The sequence below is a fragment of the Eublepharis macularius genome, chromosome 6, assembly GCF_028583425.1.
Source record: "Eublepharis macularius isolate TG4126 chromosome 6, MPM_Emac_v1.0, whole genome shotgun sequence".
Classification (NCBI taxonomy): Eukaryota; Metazoa; Chordata; class Lepidosauria; order Squamata; family Eublepharidae; genus Eublepharis; species Eublepharis macularius.
The window spans coordinates 53,676,738-53,697,463 of record NC_072795.1 but is presented as its reverse complement, the minus strand read 5'-3'; the positions used below and the strand labels follow the sequence as shown (position 1 = coordinate 53,697,463).

The window sequence follows — 20,726 nt, the reverse complement described above, 5'->3', positions numbered from 1 at the left end:
GGCCACTTTGTGGGAGTGGAGGTTAGCGGAGGGCCGCACCTTTTAAAATGATTGCATTCATTAGTTAACTTTGCATTTCAGAAAAGGTATAAATTGTATCATAAAAATCAATAAATATAAATTAAATAAAATAGTGGTAGTTTTATTCAATTTATTTATTGTGCTAATTTCATATCATCTATAGCTGCAAGCACATTTAATTTTAGAAGGAAATCTCGGTTCAAGGCGGATTTTTCTGACTGTCTTGGCGGGCCACAAAAAACTCTGTAGCCGCATGTGGCCCGCGGGCCGCAATTTGCCCACCCCTGCAATAGAGTATAGATTGCATACATTTGAAAACATGCAGAAATCTGATACAGAGCTGAAACAATGTTGAAACAAAACATAAGCAATTTAACGTAATGTAACAGATAATCTGAGACTTTTTACCACTCATCACACTTGCTCTCTACTTAGGATAGAATTGGAACAGATTGTTGTTAAAGCTACCTGTTAACTGCCAGTGATTGACAGTGCATAGGAAGAGTGCTGCTGGTTCAAGCCACAGGTCCCACTAAACCAGCATCTTGTTTCCCACAATGGCTAACCAAGTGCCCTCAGAAGGCCTAGAAGCCAGGCATGGAACCCAAAGCCTCCCCCCGTTATTGCCTGTTTGGAATGGGAAAATGGATTAGATCACAATATATTCTAGTTATAAAGGTATATTCTAGTGAACTGTGTATGAACTTTAATGTAGTCCAATAGGTTGTATAACAATACAGCTGTTCCTATTGTCTTTGACAACCAGTTAAAAGTAGTGGACAGTGGTAAATAAATTATTCTTTAACTGCTAGAATGGACCAATCATAAGCTCCTCACTTCTTGTCAGTTTTTAAAGATTTATGAAGTTTATCTTGCACCTGCACCAGAGCATCACTCTTGGCTATGGTAGAATGTCACATGATAGAAAAGCTGAAGAATCAGCTAAATTTAAAACCAGTAATATTTTTATTTTGTTGTCACATGTGAAAGATCTTGGATGTTTTTGTAGATGTCATTAGAGCTGTTCATTCTTCATGCAACAGCAACTTGGGCTGCACTGAGGGAAGAAGGGTACCATCTTTATTTTTTTGATCAGGGCTAGGTTGGGCTTGTCCTTCATTCAAAGCAAAATGATAGGTCTGGTACACCAAATACTTAGAAAAAGAGGATAGTTCCACTAGAGCCTGATGCTGCTTCAAACAAGAGCGTGGAAGTGACTGGTTGGAAGTTTTCCTGCGCCCCATTCTTGCCATATTGAAGATAATATCAGAGCTGAGCTGAGTTCTGATGCTATTGAGTTCTGATGCTAATTGACAGGGGAGGCTGCAGCTGTTCTTGCTCTTCTCTTTCTCTTTTGCTTTCTCTGAAAGTTGAAGAATGGCATTTTGCTGCCTAAGCCAGAAGAAAGCAGCGGCCATGATAGGGTGAGGGAGAAACTGAAGATCCATCGGCTTAGCCCTGCTTGTCTCTTGTTCACATTTTCACCAGCAGAGATTGTTAAGGAGAGATTTTACATTTAGTGACAAGCTGTTCTAATATAAATTCTGCATCACCTTTTGCTGTAAAAATACTTAAATTCATGAGATGGTTTTTATTGATTCCCTCCCTTCTCCAATTTACACAGGCAGTGGCTGAGCTTTTGGCTGCTGGAGCTGACCCAAATCTCCGATTAAGCCAAGCTGTTGGAAGTGCCCTGTGTGCCGTTGTTAACCCTGCATATGACCAGAACAAGACGTTAGCACATAAGATTTCTCTTGTAAGAAAAATGTTAAATGTTCTGGTCCTGGCTTTTTGGATATACATATAGGAAGGTACTTCATGCCAAGTCAAATTACTGGTCTAGCTAGCTGTAGATTGTCTACCCTGACTGGCAGTGGATTGGGAAGAGAAACATCTACTGGAGATGGCAGGAATTTAACCTGAGACTTTCTACTTGTGAAGCATGTGCTCTGTTATGGAGGTCCCTACCTGTGGATAGGAAAAAGGGTTAAAAGGGAAGGGGATGAAGGTCGCAGAAAAATGCTGTGAAATATAAAGATAAAAGACTTGCTTGTTGATGCTGCTCAGCTTAACCACTATTGGACATTCCCTGCTCTTGGGAGGTTCATTTGGCCTCAATGAGAGCAGTGGCTTTTTTTGGTGGTAGCTCTTACCCTGTGGAGCAGCCTATCATAGAGATGTACAAGGTGCCTTCAATTGTCATGTGCCACATGTTAGCTGAGTGCAAACAGAGCAGAGAAGTTACGCCGTGCTGATTAAAGAGGCAAAAACGTTTGAGGAAATACATACTTGATACTGAAGAAGAGAGATAGAGATAGGTTCCTTGCTGTCTGACTACATCTTGCAGAGACAGTGAATTGAAGCAGGAGAGAGAAGAGGCAGGATATTGCCCTGTTTAGCCCAATAGGAGACAAGACAAGGAAATGACCTTCAGGAAACAAGAGAGATGCTGCTCTCACTGTCCTAACTAAGTGATCCTTGCTGCCCCCTGCATAGAAGGCTCATCTTCCTATTGCTGCTGCAGTACACCAGACATTGCAATTTCCAACACCCCTTCTCAATGTCTAGTGTACAAAGTCCACAAAGTTCAGTCTTTCACGTAGAGAAGGGGTGTTGGAAATTGCAATGTCTGGTGTACTGCAGCAGCAATGGGAAGCAGCACCACAGACTTTGTGAAGTGGAAGGCTTTTATTCCAGCAGGCATTTTCCAGCTGATTTTGAGAGTTCTGGCTTCTATGGAAAGTACTCTAGTTGACTATGATTTGCAGTTTTGGGAGTAGGATGGGGCAAAACCACATAGTTCGTGTTAGAGCTTAATTGTAACAAATATTCTACTAGTACTGATGTTTTTGTGCATTTTATTGTACTGGTTTTATAGGTTATTGGAAGCTGCTTTGAGCACAGTAAGGAGCAGAGCAGAAGTCTTTAAACCAAATGGAGGGGATCACTGAGAGACAAGGGATCACTGAGAGAGAGACAGACATGTTGTGGGTGGGGGAACAGGAAAGGTAGCACTAAACCAGTTGTGATGCTGGGAAGATCTGTTTACAGGCTTTCCAACATCATGTCTGATTTGGCTTAAATATAGAGAGCAGTGCTATGAAGCTGGGGAGAAGAAGGAGAGATGCAGGTAAATAGACCGTGTGCACAAGGAAAGAGAAGGGTGATGTGGAGTGGGGAGGTAAAAGAACACAAGATGCTGAGTTCATGAGAGCAGCTCTGTGATTCCTTATGTCTTTTGTTTCTTTCTTCTCTCCAGATTAATACTCTAATAGCTGGAGGTGCAGACATGTTGATGCCCATTACCATTGGGGATGATACTAAAGCTGCAGTGGGAACGGTACTTGACTATGCACATTTCAAATACTCTCAGGTATCTCTTCAACACCTAGAAATTCAAACCCACTTTAAAAATAATTGCATCCTTTCCCAGTAATTGATAAAGGACATCATGCTAGGTGCTACAGAAGTTCTTGATTGCCATGTTCTCATTTTCCTTGGCTCTCTAATTTATTTGTCCATTGATCATTCAGTCAGTCAAAGATTTACAGAATGTTAAGTTGCCCTTGGAGAGAGAAAAGAAGTCACAAGCCTCTTACAAGACTGCTTTCATTGGTTGTAGATGGTTACTTTAAGAATGTACAATATCTAAAGGTGGGTATGCCTATGAGCAGGAAGAATGGTTTGTTTTCTGCGCAGCTGTTCTCATTAGTGACAAAGGATTATTTATTTATTTATTTATTTATTTATTTATTTATTTATTTATTTATTTATTTATTTGCTGCTGTGTAGAGAGGTAAAATTCAAACTAAACTTCCCTGCTAACATTGCGTCTCCCTTCACTTGAGAGTCCTCATGTAATTTGTCTTGTGTAGTTTAGCTCTTAGTGATTATGGAACATTTGCCCTTGCTGATGGCCTACATTTTATATACAGGCCTGAAAGAGAGATGTAACACTAACAGGTGGATTAGCTGTTTCATAACATTTGAAAACAACTTTGGATTGGATCCAACCAGCTTTTCTACTGGTAAAAAATTAAATAAGGGATCCCGTTCACCACCCAAAAAGGCTGTAGTAAGGAGGGGGATTTGGGCAGGATTGAGGGGGAAAGCCAGCTGTATCCCCCCCCCTTTTTAAAGTGAGCAATTATGTTATACTGAGATTGAATTTTGGTACCAGTTATGGTACTTCCTGGGGACCAGCTCTAAGTCTTTTGGTGAACAGGTCACCAGATGGCTATCCCTAGTCAAGAATGCAGTACTCTAGTCATCAGCTCTATCACAGTTCTGCATGGCTCAGCTCTGTTGCACCATCAGATGCAAAGCAAAAGTGGATAGATGCAAGGCACCATCAAAAGGCCAATCAAAGTAACCCTTGGTCCCTTACAGGTAAATAGATTCCCAGGGTAATTCCATCCATCAATATAAGCTGGCTGTTTTTCATTTATTCATTTTGTAACTGTTCAGCTACTGATTGCATTTGAATGTAAAAGCACCCTGTAGAGCTGGTCAACATATTGAAAGCAATAAACTTTGTGCAAAACCCCTTTATTACATGTGCGTACTGCTCTGTGTAAGTGGGAGGGAAAGGTGGTTAGCCACGATTCTGCACACAGAATTGAGGGGGGATGGATCAAGCATCAGTTTGTAAAAAGTGCCTCTTGCCCTAGGAAAGCTAAGCACCTGAAATGCAGAGGAGTTAGCCGTGTTAAATGGATTCTGTTTCTTGTCACAAACAGATGGCAGTTCACTGATCATTCTGTGTGGTATTTTCAGTGTTAATATTCACACTAGTTTCGCATTTGTTTTCCTGAAGCACTTTCAGACATACTGTCTGCTACTATGACAAGAAAATAGATCTTTGTGATACTACATGTCTACTCTGTGTTATTTTATATTGCAGGATAAGAAACTGTCACACACCCCGTTCCATGCTTTGTCACCAACTGAGCGGGAGACCTTCAATAATCGTAGGAAGTTGCTAGAATATCTTAGCGACCGGCTTCGTGAGTGTGTCATTGGGCAAGAAAAACGATGGGATCGGGAAGAACTTCGTAGACTCAGATTTAGTGAGTTCAAGTCACACCTTTTTAAGCTGCACATGTATTATACAATGCTTTATGAAACTGGCAAACTACAGTGAGCATAGAGCTCCTAGTAAGAAAATGCTTCCACATCGGGTAGGGTGGCTTAAAGAAGTCGTCCTCATCAACAAGACAAATGTGAGATGCTGGCTTGAAGTAGTGGTTAGAGTGTCGTATAAGATCTGGAAGTTCCAGGTTTGAATCTTCACTGTGCCGTGAAAGCTTGCTAGGTGATTTCAGGTCAGTCACTGTCTCAGAGCCTAATCTACTTAACAGAAAGGTTGTGAGAATAAAAGGGAAGGGGGACAAATGATGTAAGCTGCTTTGGGTCCCTGTTGGGGAAAAAATGGAGCATAAATAACATAAAATGGAGCATAAATAACATAGCATAAATAAAAAAACTATTGCAGTGGGAGTTCCTCTGCCCACCCTGCTTTTGTTAGTTTCCATTTGCAAGGGATGGGGAAACTTGCAGTGTGACGTTAGGCCTTGTGTTTTGGTTCACTAGATGTTAATGGGGAAGAGGGAGAGGAGAGGACAAGGGTGGCTGCTGTTGCCTTTGATGGCAGCCATAAGTCTTCTAACCTCTGGCCAGCTTCAGACTTAGAAGGTTTGGCTGGCCTCTTCTTTCCATTTAAAACACTGGATAACAGTCCAGAGAGAAACAAGGAAAGCTTTTATGAAACAGTACGAAGACTACATCGAATAAGCCATTTGAAAGCCCCGCAACAGTCCTCAAATGTACGTACTTCCATTTTTAAGTTTAAAATAATCTTCATTTTCACTTCCATATGTTTATTCTGAAGCAATGGGAAAAAGGAAATCAGCAGGATCTGCAGGAGTGACGCAAGAAACTGATGCAGGATGGTAAGATCAGTGTAACTAAATGTATCTTTTCCATAGTGGCGTTAATGTACTTAGTCTGCAGCTAACTATAGGGCAGCCTTGTCTTGTAAGGCTGACATCCCCACCACACTGAATCATTTTTTTGTTTTATTTTGTTGCTTGTCTCAGAAGCCAAAATTTTCCTGTTACTCTAATCAGAGTTGGCTCGATCTGACTTTTTCCTGTGTGGTGTTAGAGCTGCCCTCTTCATACCTAGTTTGGCCTAAAAGGGAAGCATTTAAAGTATCTTTTGTTCATTAGCCGTGTCTGTCTCTGTGATGTCCTCATCATCACTGCGTGTGGTCAAAGAGCTCAGTACTGAGCATGCAGATGTCAGGTGATTTCAGACATCAAAGAGAAAGGAAATTCTTTATAGTGAGAGACATGAGTATATTGCTACTCTTGGTCACTTTTCGGAATGTGGCTAAATTTGGCACTGTTGACTTGTTGTGCTTTCCCCTTCTTCATTAGCCACACAACGTAAAACATAAGAAGAGCCCTGCTGAACCAGACCAGTGGCCCATCCAGTTCAGCACCTGATTTCACACAATGGCCAACCAGTTGCCCCGGAGGGCCAAGGAACAGGGCATAGAGGCCAATGCTGCCTAATGTTTTCTAGCTTATTTGACCCTATGCCATCTTTGATATACAGAGCAACACCACCTCAACATGTTCTTCCTTGTCCTTTCTGTAGAGTTTATATCCAGAAATAACTGTATCCCACAGATTTCCCCCCTTCCTCTAGGTTTCTGAAATGCCCAGTATATCTAAGTTGTCATTGGGCACCAAGCACTTCAGCCACTCTTTCTTGTTTCAGAGGCTTCTGGCATTAGCATATACACACACCTGTACCTCATTTCCTTCTCTGAGAATCCCCGCGTCCCTCCCTGATTGCATGCTATGTCCATTCCAGCAAGTTAATGTGCAAATAATTAACGGACATTATTTTTTTTTTATATTTCCTTTGCAGTCCTTTCTTTAAATATTGCTATCAATGTGGGCGATCTGTAGGTGTGACCCTCACACCTTGTGTACGCTGTTATGAGAACTTTTCCTGCAGCAAATCTTGTAAAGTGAAATCATGGAACGAGCGTCATAAACGAGAGTGTTTATCAGGTATGGTTTGTTTGATGGTGGGATACAAAGGAAGGTGTGTGGCCAGTGCATGTCGCAAAAATATTGCATGGCTGAATGCACTATTGCTAGCAATGCTGAAAAGGTTACTTGCTTGTAAGGCAATTTCGACTCACTCTTCTTCTTTGAAGCAGCACCTATTTATGAAACAGTCTAATGATTTGTTGTGGTAGTAGCACCAGTTAGATCTTGTTAAGAAACATGAATCAAAGTGTGATAGATTATAGAGAGTAATTCTACACCTGGTTTTTAGAAGAAAAATGATATTTTAATAACTTTGGCTTTTAGTCTTCATGACTTTTTCCTATGTTGTTGAACTGGATGCATCCAGTCCCTCTCGGAAAGTCTTGTAATATGCATAATTTGTCAACAGTCAGAAAGAAAGCTTAGGCTTTACTACAAGAAATGATCAGTACTTCACCAGAGGATTTACATAACATACCGACAATGTAATGTGTTATCCTGAGTCTTGTGGGACTGTGAATATTAACTTTACTGAGGAAGATATTGGCAGAAATGAGCTCTGGAATCCACTTCCCATTCTCCTGTAAACGTAACTCAAAAAGCTGAAGTGTTTCAAGGCATGAATAATCTCAACACAACTAATGTTTTTTTGTACAAAAATCAACTGCATCGCTTATCTGGAATGGAATGGAACAGTAGACATATACTTTTAGAGACAATGGCCATAATACGATGTTCAGCAAGTACTACAGTTTGATTTTCTGTGAACGAACATATTCTATGTATGTACAGGAATCTAGTGAGGCCTGAGGTACATATTGAAACCGTTGAATCAAGGTCGGACTCTGCACCTGTTTATTTCACAGTGGTTTTGTGTGCAATTGTTATGTATTTGTCACCTAACTGTGCTTCAAGCATTCAGGCTGCCAAAAATAGTTGTGAGGGGCAGTGCTCCATGTGGGAACCACAACATTGGTAAGCAATTTATTGTGCTGGGTGAATACATGAAACACCCTGGGATACATGAAGCTGCCTTATATATGGACTATTGGTCTTTCAAAGTCAGTGTTGTCTGCTCTGACTGACAATGATTTTCTAGGGCCTGATAGGTAGAGGTCTTTCACATTGCTTACTTTCTGATCTTTTTAACTGGAGATGCCAGTGATTGAGCCTGGGACCTTGTTGAGCATGCAGCACAGATGCTCAGCCACTGATCCACAGCTCCTTTCCTAAATTGGTCACATTAAATACGATTTTGCCAGCTTCTCACTTTTTCTGGGGACCTTCTTATGGGACACTTGATGCAATGAGCCCCAATCATGTGGTAATTTCTTTACAGATCTTACAGATCCCACATGGAACTCGATCACACAGATGCTTTGAGCAGCTCCCATGTGGGTTTTGTATTGTTTGAAGGAACCCACTGTGTATCAGCATTCAGGTTCTGATGTGCAAAATCGAGGCATGATTGTGCACGTATTCCAAAATAATGAGCTTTGGATAAAGCCTGTATAAATTTTTGCCAATTCTGCAGACTCTTCTTGACAATAGATTGTACACATAAGATGAACACAAATGTGTCATGTTGTGCCACCTTGAGCTTCCATCAGAATTCCTGTACATCTTTTATGTATTGTCTAAGATTCCTTAAAAAAACTTTTAATTAATTTGAAAGTCAGATGCAAGTTTGTTTAAACTAACAATCACATACACTGTGCTCATTGCAAAATAACAGATCTAGAATTCATCATATTAACACATGGGCCCTCATTATGTGACTAAAATAAATGATACAAATTACAAGAAATTTACTTGATATACACACATGGATTGAATCAGCCTCCCCTTCCCCGGCTGAATATGGCACTTTTAAAATGAAAAATAGGGGAGAGGGCATGAAAATACATTAGATTTGGGTATTTGCCCTGTCTGTTATAGATAGAAAGCAGATTTTGCAGAATGCCATCTCCTTCCCTTAGCCTCTACAAGACATAAGAGACAAAGTTAGAATTTCTGGAACAGCTGGACTTTAAGGCCAGCTTGTAGACTGGTGTGATTCTCATCATAGGGAAGGACAGATTCTTAATAAACTTGATTTTAGAAAATGATTTTTGCTATCATTAATAGATTCCGCAGGTAACAAGCATACAATCTTTACATGCCTAACAGGTTATTGTGACATTGGTGGGGGCTCTTGATAATTGATATTCAGTTTTGTTGAAATCAAATTACTAAGCCCATTCAAATGAATGAAAACTGAGGAAGAGGATACATAAATGGACGACATTAATAATCTATATACAGGAAAAGTGAGGATTGCATACAGTTTATATGTGCATATGAAATAGACCTGGCATTGTGTTTTCTAGAATGGGTACTGTTCAGCCCTTTTGAAATGACATTTGGAAGCATATTTGTTTGCCCTCTTGATGAAAAAATGTTTATAAAGTCTTTAAAGTATGATTGAAGAATGAAGATACAAAGAAGAGAGCTTCCCTGTGGAGAATTTGGCATTGAAATGTCATCGCTTGGATAGAGCAATCATGCATAAGACTTTCCCAATCTATCAGATACTGAACTACAGAGGTGCCAGTTTTGAAAATTAGAATGTTTTAGTCTTCCTGTCAAAATGTATACTGTAAAAGCAAAGACCTAGGAAGAAACTGGCTTATTGTTTTTGTCTCTTTACTGAACAATGTGCCATAGATGATACTGGCAAAGGTTTCAGTTTACTATGTTGGAAGATGGATCTAGCATTCCTTTACTTATCAGAAATTGATGGTAGATATGCCAGTTTGCTGAGTGATGTTTTGATGAAAAAGAACTACGCCAAGAGTAACAAACTTGCTTCAGTCTGAAAACCATGTAGGATGATTATAGTCCTCCAGTTCTTATATTTAAAATCCACAGGTAGAAGGCTACACATGCCAGACTAGTTAAGAAAGCCTGCCAGCAAGTAAGAATCTTTTACAAGCTACTCTACAGAAATATTCATTGACCCATCTTTTGACCTCGAATGCTTATGCTAAGAATATCTTTATGTATGGAGGGCCATCTTTCTGGAGGAGATATCCAAACACCATTATTACTGGCATTATACGTTGCAGCATGAGGATTGAGAGTTAATGACTGGCTGAAAACCATGGTGGAGCGGGTATTTGAACCCACGTCTGTGAACATCATTCCATCACTGGGTGGGCTACACAGGTTGTTGAAATCTCCATCAGAATAAAGCCCTGGATTGTTAAACAGGATTTATAGACATCTTTTCCACTGTTTTTCCATGTCTACTATCAAAGAGCAAGGAAGACAAAAAAAAAATCTGTATCTCCTCCAAACATCATATGAACAGCTGAACACATCATGCGAGATGTGATTTAAGGGAGTATGAATGGAAAATTGGTTGGTGGCTTTCAACTGTAGTTGCTAATTATTAATTTGTCGAGTTTCCTGTGATCATTGCTGTAGAAACCTGAGGCTGTGCTCATACGAATATAATTTCCTAGTTTTAGTATGTGCCTTATCACTGCATAGGAGCACATTCTTCACGTGTCTCATCAAGGAGAAGATTGGAGAAATCATGAGGTAGTATCCAAGTATTTTAATTGGCCTAGCTTCCTAGAGCGGGGAGGAAAACAAATATATCCATGACAAACTGTTCTGGAATAGATATTGCACATTTATTTTGAGAGAGGAATCATACTTATCTTTGCTCTCTCTTCATTTTTTAAAACTTTCCCTCAGGGACAATGCAGTTGGCGTTGAGCTACATTCAAAACATTAACAGGGATTGTTCTCATGAACAGTCTCAGAGAGCTATATCTGTAAAGGCTAGTTACAAACACACTGAAGATTTTAAAACTATGTCATTTCTATTTGTTGTATAATATGTCAAAAATATTGTTAAAACAGAAGCATATGTACTGTATGAAATGTATGTAACAATAAGCATACTTTTGTTGTTGCTAAGATTGGAATAAATTGAATGTATGATTAATAATGTATAGAAACTACTGTAATTCACATATCCATAGAAGGAACATTTCCTTTGGGGCAGTCACAATATTGTCTTCCTTTGAATATTCTGAAATGTCTTTGCACCTTGTTTTACTGCTGCAAAAGAAGCTCCAACTTCACCCGAGTCTGATGATGAATCAGAATTGGAGCCAGTGATAGAGCATATAGAAGGTAAGTCAGTTTTCACTAAGCACACTTTGTTTTCTAGGGTTTTATGATGTTTAGTAATTGTACCAATGTGATGCTGCTGCTGGATTTTTCTCGTTTGTTGCTAGAATTGTGCTTCTTTGTTGTCTTCTTATTGGTTTCAATGCTGCTGCCCAGATCTTGATTTTTTTGGTTGCTTTTGGTGATGCTTATGCTCATATATTGTAAGTGCTGGAGCATTAATTTGAAGGTTGTGGTATAAATGGGGAAAATAAAGTAAAATCACACAACTCTTCTACAGATTAGAAGTTGACTAAGCAAAGAAATATTCGTATGATTTAAATATTGGGAAGAAGGAAGCTGGCAACTGGTGTTTGGGAGAAAGCATAAAATGGATATTAATCTTGAGCTACAGCATATTTTTTGTGCTATTACACATTTCCAGTGCAACTGTGTTGAATGTTTAATTGCTCTGGCACATGAACAGTACAACAACCCCTCTACCAATGAGAAAGTTGGTCATTTTTCATGCCTATTCATGTTCTGCCAACGCTCTTGCACCATTTTCTCTTTAGGGCTTCTTCTCTGCAGTGTTCCAGTCAGTCAGGAGTCACCTAGGAGGACATAATGAAACTGCAGTATCCAAGTTTTAGATGTGACTGTCTGCTAATATCACTAAGGGCAAACAGTGGCCTTCCTGGCCTGGCCACATGGGTGATCCCAACTAATCAGGGAAATTAGGACTACCACCAAGTATGTGAGTCATCTAGGCCAGTGATCTTCACCCACAGGTTGTTCCTCATGGGGAGCTTGTGGACCCCATTATCTAGGCTGCAAGATCCTAAAGAGCTACCATTTTTGGACCAATCAAAGGGAGGATGAATAGATGAAACACTCACCATATCAGAGACTTCAAAGCCCATAAGAATATTTGCCCCCTAGATAGGATAGTGTTGGGCACTTTGGGATGATGAGCGAAGCCTCATTTGGAAAGGATGTGCAAAGGATTTTGGTAAGCTGGATCTGTGCGGGGCCACTAGTTATCAGTGGATGGTGCCATTGTCACTAGAGAATGTCCTCCTGTCTGAGAGATTCTGGAGTACAGATGGACAATCTTTCTTAAATTATCACCCCTCTGTAATTCAGTCAATCAAAGAAATGTAGCCAATAACTTAATGATAATCCTGTATAACAAAAGCCTGTTTTGTTCATTTTTTTTGCACAGTAAGGCGAAAGCTCCGGTCAAAAGTCAAAGCAGTTCCCATTGAAAAGCTAAAGGAGAGAAAAGCAGGCAAATCTACAAAAGAGACAGTGAAAAAGAAACCAAAAGAAGATAAGCATGTTGTTGGGGAAAGCAGTAAACAGGCGGATCTCCCTTACACTGGAAACTATAGTTACATTTAAATGTCAGCATTTTTACTTTGGTATCTTGCAGCTGTAACTTGTTATGAAAAATGCTTTATGAGGAAGATGAAAAAAAGAGACTAGAAGATGTAACTTTATGTAGTGCTTGCATTCTTGTCTCAATAGTAGTAAAAAGCTTCTTGATGTATTTTAAAAGTGACCAATGCCCGGTGATTCAATTCATGGATGCGGAAGTTACCTGCCTAAACGATTTCATTACACAAGCTAGAAACCCAACTGTTTACCATGAAGTATGTAAATAGTTCAAATAACTTCAGCCTAAGATTCACTGGATGACTTTATGGAGGTGTAGCACAGAAGAAGCTAGAGCTATAGCCCCTTTGTCCATGTCTTTTCAGTGCCACAGCCTTTGGCCTAATAAAACTTATCTGTAAAGGGGCTTTCTGTGTTGGAGGTGCCAACTTGTGTATTTTATATAACACTACAGTGGTCAGTGGAAGAACAGGGAAATAACTTTTCAGTGTGTATGCTCCTTTCTTTAGAGAATATACCTGCAAATGGATTCAGGACTTTCATAATGCCACAGCAATTTCCTTTCTGACAGGCATGAGGAGGAGTTGATTAGATGGGACTCTTTCCCAATGTAGTTTTAATAGGAAAATAAACAGAGCTGGTCCAGCAAACACTTAAGGTATGCCACTCCTAATTCTTAAATCCATCGGATTTAAGGATCAAACCCTTTACTGAAGATACAGGATATGAATCTGCAGGATTGAAACAGGAATTTGTTACCTATGTTCTCCGTTTTAGTTAAATAGAAAAGTGTAGGATTGATCTTAACAGAAGTTTAATGATGAAACATTTGGTAGTCTTATTGTCAGCCATTATTTTCAAATATGGATTATAATGAATCACCTCAATAGCTGAGCAATAGTGACCTATCAGTTACAGGTCCTGTTGCAGTTGGTGGAATCTTAGGGGCATTTAACAGGCCTTTTGGTTTCTACATAGAATGAAAAGAAGCCAGAGCAGAGCTTCTCAGCTTCAGCTTAAAATACATGGGTATTTTAAGGCTACCAGTTTATTTTATTATGGTCTCAATGTTACCATATTGTGCACAATTTGTTTGTGTGATTTTACATAGAACATAGTGTGTACTGTGATTTTAGATGCTGCATTGTAAATTTATTTTGAAAGCGTTTTATTTCCCTATTTTAAACAAATAGAACTCACATATATTACATTGTTGTTGTATATGTGTATGATTACATGTAAAATATTTTATTTTTAGTGTAATGTTCATGTTCTTAATTATCATTGTGACTTAAGTTACTGTCATAGCCTTGAACAAATTCAGAACAAATCAATTTAGAAACACATACTTATACTGAACTAGGTAACGAATTGAACCATTTATCCTGGTTATTTGTATGCTAATTGAGAAGACTGTATATAATTCTCTGCATATGCAAACTATGTCTAATGTGTGTGTCTTTTAAAGAGCTGTTTAAACCAATAAATGCTTGTAAAGGAGGAATACTATTATTTGGCTTTTCTGTAATTAATGTACACATAACAAGAGGGTCTTACATTTGAAAATTCTATGGCCTTGGCCTCTCGAGCCCCTGCGACTCCAGGAGAATCCTCCCGTGTTCTGATACAGGCTTGAGAACAGAAGCTTCTGAAGTGAGGCAAGGGAGCGGCACCCTCTTCCGTCCCTGCTTGGGGATTGGGAGAACCACCATTTGCTAAGATTATGCCCTTTAACAGCTGTACCAGGTGGGAAAGCCAGGTACTGGATACAGGCTGTTGTCCACAATAGCAGCCTATTGTGCACCTGGTTGCAGATTTGTGTAGAGAAAAACCTGTTTACACATACAGATCTCTGTTGCGTGATCTTGGCACCCCAGTCCCTTTGAATCCCATTGTGAAACAGCAACACACAAACTTTTATATTAGCCAGTTGTTTTAAACTGTGGTGCAGAAATGCACACACAGTATTCTAGTGGTCTTGTGATTCTGAAAATCATAAGAATAGACTTAAGTATACCTCAAACTCCAATCCTAAATCTGTATCTTTTAAAATGAGAAGTGACAGAACAATTCCCTTCTTCTTGATTCAGAATTGGCTTGGAATTTATGAATGATCGTCGTCGTCCTTCTGTGCAGCCCCACATTGGGACTGCGCAGGCGCAGGCCAGCCGCGGAGAAGATTCTTTTAGCTTCTAGAAATGTGACGGGGACGTTCGGGCCCACCGCGCATGCGCGTCGGTGTTCCCGCCAATTTTGAAGTACAAGTACCCGAACGTCCCCGGCATTCCCTCAGTTCCTTTTTCGCCGCCGTTCGAAAAGGTTCTTTAGCTGTCGCTCGTGTCTTCGGACTGTTCGTCGCTTGTGAGTTATCGCTTCATTTTCTGGGACACGCCTCCACCATGTCCCATTCCTCTCTATTTAAAAAATGCCAGCAATGTGGCACTAAAATGACCCACTCAGACGGTCATGACCTGTGCCTTATCTGTTTGGGCGAGGGGCACGTCGTGGAGCGCTGTAAGTTCTGCATGGCCTTCACCCCGAAGGCGCGGAACGACCGCAAGGCCAGGCTCCGAGCCTTCCTTTGGGACGCCAACCTTCTGCCGCCCAAACCGTCTGGATCGTCCGGGAGCAAGCCCAGCTCTGTCGCTCCCTCGCCGGCTCCGCGTAAGTCGCCGGAACCGCTCCCCTCGGATCCGACGGGGCCGCCCGTTCCGGAGGGCTCGACTACCTCCGGTTCCGTGAGTGTTCCGTCCAGTCGGAAGGCGAAGAAACGCGCTTCGTCGAAGCCTTCTTCCAAGCCTTTGGCCACTGCGGCTTCTTCGGAGCCCCCGCCAAAAAAGGCAAAGGCCAAGTCGAAAGCCAAGAGCCGTGCTTTATCGCCGGCCCCGACATCGTTGGCTGGTTCGCCTCCCAGATCGGCCCCTCCTGCTGAGGACGTCAGGAGTCTCCTGCACACCCCTTCGCCTCCTCGTACGCCTCCTCCGGTGGTTCCGGACGACTATGAATCGTTCCCTTGTTTTTCGGAACCGTTCCAGGAGTTTGAACGCTCCCTGCCATCTGCTCCGGTCCCGTCGGAGGCCTCCGTTCCGGCGCAGCCAGTCTTGTCGGTTCCGGCGCCGTTTCACCGATCCGTTCCAGTGCCTGCTGCTCTACCTCCTTGGCAGCCTGTCCCGGGCTTTGGGAACGTGGCCTCCTGGCAAGATTTCGTGGCTTGGATCCAGCAGTCCGCCCCCTTCCTGCCTGGCCCATCGGCGCCCTTGACCTCGGTTCCGGCGCCGTCGACTCTGCCACTTGCTCCGCCTGCTGCTCGGCCGCATCGCCATCTTTCGGCTCCCGAGCCTTGTACCTCGGTTCCGACGGAGCGCCCTTCGGTTCCGACGCAGACCCCGGCGGTTTTCTCCGACTCCGAGGATGAAGAGGGCCTGGCGTCTCCATCAGAGTACTCCTCGGACGCGGCTTCCGACCCTTCCCCTGATGATGCTGTGGGGGAGCTCCGTTCGTCGTCTCCTAATGACGACTACAGAGTGTTCGCGGAGCAGCTGGTCCGGATGGCCGCGGCACTGGAGCTGGATGTCGCCTCTTCCACCTCAAAGCCCAAGAGCAAGCTGCTGGAGCCGCTGTACTCTGGCTCTCCTGCCTCGGTGGCGTTCCCCCCTGTCGAGGATCTCGTCGACAATGCCCTCGCGCTCTGGCAGACCCCTGCTTCCGTTCCGCCTACGGCCAAGAAGGTCGAGAAATATTATCGGCTCAAGCAGGAGGATTGCCCTTACCTCTTCACCCATCCGAAACCCTCTTCCATCGTGGCCGAGGAGGGTCAAGCTCGGTTCCGACGCGGTTCCTCTTCGGCTCCGTCGGATCGGGAGGGCAGAAAGCTAGATGGCATCGGTCGGAAGGTGTATTCTTCGGCTTCCCTGGGGTTCCGTATCGCCAATTTCCAAGTGATAATGGGCTCCTACAATCTCTTCTTGTGGAAGCGACTATCCTCCTACCTCTCTGACCTTCCCGACGATCGCCGTGCCTTGGTCAAGGCTCTCCAGGCTGAGGCTTTCCGGTTGTCAAAGCAACAGATGACAGCTGGCAAGGACGCCGCCGACTCTGCTGCACGTGCGATGGCATCCTCCGTGCTCTTGCGTCGGCACGCCTGGCTTCGATCTACGGCCCTGCCCCCCGAGAAGAAGGCCAAGGTCGAGGATTTCCCGTTTGAGGGTCCCCAGCTCTTCTCAGAGAAAACGGATGAGTCCCTTTCCCTCATGAAGAAGAACCAGCAGACGGCCAAGTCCCTCGGGGTTGCGCCTTCGGTTCCGCAGACGGGTCCGAGATATCGGTACGGCAGGTTCCGGTCCTATCAGTCACCCTACCAGCAGTTCCAACAGCGCCAAGGAAGGTTCTCCTCCGGTCAATCCTATGGCCACCGTTCCTACTCTGGCCAGCAGCGCCACTCTTCGAGACGCTCCGGCCGGTCCAAGGGACGACAGCAGCCTCCCTCGCCCAAGCCCTCGACTTCGGCGCAAAAGCCCACGGTCTTTTGACTAGACCAGGACGCTTCCCAGTTGGCCTGCAAGGACACTGTTAATATCTTGTTCTTGGACAGGCTACGGCCTTTCTTGCCCCATTGGCGACTCATTACTACTGATAGCTGGGTCCTCTCTATTGTGGCCCGTGGTTATAAGTTATCGTTTACCACTGCACCCCCTCTTTCGCACCCCCCTCGTTGTGCTTCTTGTTGTAATGTTGTGTTACAAAATAATGTTTTGGAGTTGGTTAACAAAGGTGCTGTCCGGGTGGTCGATGTCTCTGCTTCCCCTTGGGGATTTTATTCAAGATACTTTCTTGTGGATAAGAAAGATGGGGGGTCTCGTCCCATTTTGGACCTTCGGGCCCTTAATACTTACTTGAGGGTGGAAAAGTTTAGGATGCTTACTCTGTCACGAGTATTGGAACTCTTGGAGTCAGGCGTCTGGATGGCCATTTTGGATCTCAAAGACGCCTACTTCCACATTTCCATCTTTGAGGGCCACAGAAAATATCTCCGTTTTACCTGTGGAGGCGCTGTCTATGAGTACACAGCCTTGCCCTTTGGCCTGGCCTCGGCGCCCAGGGTGTTCACTAAATGTATGGCCACCGTGGTGGCACATTTACGGTCTAGTGGCTGTTTTGTCTATCCATATTTGGATGATTGGCTCCTGGTGGGTCCCTCCTCTGATTCCCTCCGGGCCTCTATCGCCCTCACCTTGTCCGTGCTAGACGGCCTGGGGCTAGTGGTCAATTTGGGGAAGTCTGTGTTGTCCCCAGGTACGAGCATTAGGTTCATCGGGGTCCACTTTGACTCTCTGCTGGGCCGGGCTTATCTACCCCCGGACCGCTTGAGCAGGCTGTCCTGCCTGGCCCGCCACTTCGTGCATAACCGGTTCCAAACTGCCCTCCTGATTCAAACCTTGTTGGGCCTCATGGCCTCCTCCACAGGGGTGGTGTGTTTTGCTCGCCTGCACATGCGGCCTCTGCAAAACTGGTTTGTTCGGGTTTTCAACCCTCTCGCTATGAGTCAACACCGTGGGTTTTCCATCCCGAGGGTGATACAGCGGTCCTTGGTGTGGTGGACTGTCCCTGAGAATTTGTCCAAGGGTTGTCCTTTTGGTCCCTTCCTGCCGGAGGTCACCGTCTTTACGGACGCTTCCAATCTAGGCTGGGGAGGGCGTTGTGGGCGCCTGTCTGCTCAGGGTGTTTGGTCCTCCCTTGAGGTAAACATGCACATTAACCTCTTAGAGCTTAGAGCGATCCGTTACTCCCTTGCTTCTTTTGCAGATGTCATTCGGAACAAGAGGGTGCAGGTCCTGTCGGACAATACCACAGCCTGTTACTATCTCAACAAGCAGGGAGGAACGGTCTCGCTCAAGCTCTGCAGGGAAGCGACTACGCTCTGGAACTGGGCTATTACCAACAACGTCCTGCCCAAGGCCGTTCATATTGCGGGGGAGAGCAACACAGCAGCAGACGCGCTGAGCAGAGTGTTTTTGCCCCAACACGAGTGGTCCCTCAACAGGGCTTACCTCCATGTGGTTTTCCGCATGTGGGGCACCCCGCTCATCGACCTCTTCGCCACAGCCCACAACACACAGGTTCCCCTGTTCTGCTCCCGGGCCGGGATTGGCCATCGTTCACTGGGGGATGCCTTCCAGATACCCTGGTCTCCAGGGCTCTTTTATGCCTTCCCGCCCTTCCCACTCCTTCACAAGGTCCTGTCCAGGATCAGAGCCTTCCGGACCCATTGTATCCTGATTGCCCCTCGGTGGCCTCGCCAGGATTGGTTCCCCCTTTTACTCTCCCTGTCACAGGGGCGGTGTCTCCCGCTTCCACACGCCCCAGACCTGCTACTCAGGGACGGGGTGTGGCATCACGATGTGGCAGTGCTAAATCTGACTGCCTGGCTCCTCTGCGCCCCAGACTAGGCCTCTCTGCTAGGGTGCTTAACGTGATCTTGAATGCCCGAAAACCGTCTACCAGGTTGTCCTACCAGAGGAAGTGGTCACGTTTCTCTAGGTGGTTAGCCCCCAAAGGGGTTTCCCCTTTCACTTGCCCGCTGCCTGTCATTCTGGACTACCTCCTGGACCTGTGCTCCCAAGGCCTGGCGTTCTCCAGTGTTAAGGTGCACATGGCTGCTATCTCTGCCTTCCATGAGCAGATTGATGGGAGGACTGTGTTTGCACATTGGCTGTCCAAACAGTTCCTGAAGGGCCTACTAAAGTCCTTTCCTCCTAGGGCCCATCCTATTCCTCAGTGGAGCCTGACCCTGGTGCTCTCCCGTCTGATGCTCTCCCCTTTTGAGCCCCTGTCTACCTGTCCCTTGCCTCTGCTCACGCAGAAGGTGGCCTTTTTGGTTGCAGTCACTTCCTCCAGGCGGGTTGGGGAGTTGTCTGCTCTAAGGTGTGACCCCCCCTTCCTGCAGTTCTTCCCCGGTACGGTCATGCTCCACACTAGTATGCAGTTCCTGCCCAAGGTGGTTTCCAAATTTCACCTGCGTCAAAAGGTGGTCCTTCCTTCCTTTTTTCCTACACCCTCTTCCCCAGAGGAACGTACTCTACACACATTGGATGTGAAACGTGCTTTATTGTTTTATTTACATCGCACCAAGTGTTTCAGGAAGTCTCCTGCCCTGTTCTTGTGTTACTCTGGCCCTCGCAAGGGCTCGCCAGCTTCTGCCCAGTCCATCTCTCGCTGGATTGTGTCTGCAATTAAACTTTGTTATCAGCAAGCTGGAGTCCGGTGCCCGTTGTTGATTACTGCTCATTCTACTCGAGCACAAGCTGCCTCTGCTGCCTTCCTGCGAGGAGTGCCACTCCAGGACGTCTGCCAAGCTGCAACGTGGTCTACCGCTGACACTTTCATTAAACATTATTCTGTAGACGTGAATGCACGCCGTGAATCCGCTGTTGGCACGGCTGTTCTGCATTCTTTGTTCACATAGACACTCACACCCGCCCCCATTGGTGAGATGCTAGCTATTCTCCCAATGTGGGGCTGCACAGAAGGACGACGACGATAAACAGGGTTTCTCACCTGTAACTGTTGATCGTCGAGTCTCTTCTGTGCAGACACACATTCCCTCCCGCCTGCCCCGCTGTGAGTGCTTGGTTTACTCCATTGTTTCTCCGGCGGCTCAGGTGAACTGAGGGAATGCCGGGGACGTTCGGGTACTTGTACTTCAAAATTGGCGGGAACACCGACGCGCATGCGCGGTGGGCCCGAACGTCCCCGTCACATTTCTAGAAGCTAAAAGAATCTTCTCCGCGGCTGGCCTGCGCCTGCGCAGTCCCAATGTGTGTCTGCACAGAAGAGACTCGACGATCAACAGTTACAGGTGAGAAACCCTGTTTTTCTTGCTGAGTATTTAGGGAAAGGTCATCTGTTTTCCAAGAACTCTTTCTTGGCTTGCATGTAGACAAATGCATGCTGGTGGTGCTACATGCATCGTATTTTCTTGAGTAGTTTGATTTTATGCATTCTGCATTTCCTCCCACAGCAGAGAGTTGCTCGGCAACTGAATCTCCTCCTCCCCACAAACACACACATATCTGGAAA

At 44.4% G+C, this 20,726-nt stretch overlaps 1 protein-coding gene across 1 annotated transcript in view; it reads left to right on the top strand.

The window, feature by feature from the left end:
• ANKMY1 (ankyrin repeat and MYND domain containing 1) overlaps window positions 1–14,142 on the top strand; it is a 42,911-nt gene extending 28,769 nt beyond the window's left edge. Inside the window, exons 12-17 of the mRNA XM_054983901.1 lie at window positions 1,646–1,777; window positions 3,281–3,394; window positions 4,925–5,090; window positions 5,912–5,972; window positions 6,961–7,106; window positions 12,478–14,142. Coding sequence (XP_054839876.1) covers window positions 1,646–1,777; window positions 3,281–3,394; window positions 4,925–5,090; window positions 5,912–5,972; window positions 6,961–7,106; window positions 12,478–12,656 — 798 coding nt within the window. The 3' untranslated portion in view covers window positions 12,657–14,142. The remainder of the gene's footprint in view (window positions 1–1,645; window positions 1,778–3,280; window positions 3,395–4,924; window positions 5,091–5,911; window positions 5,973–6,960; window positions 7,107–12,477) is intronic.
• Window positions 14,143–20,726: the final 6,584 nt, after the last annotated feature.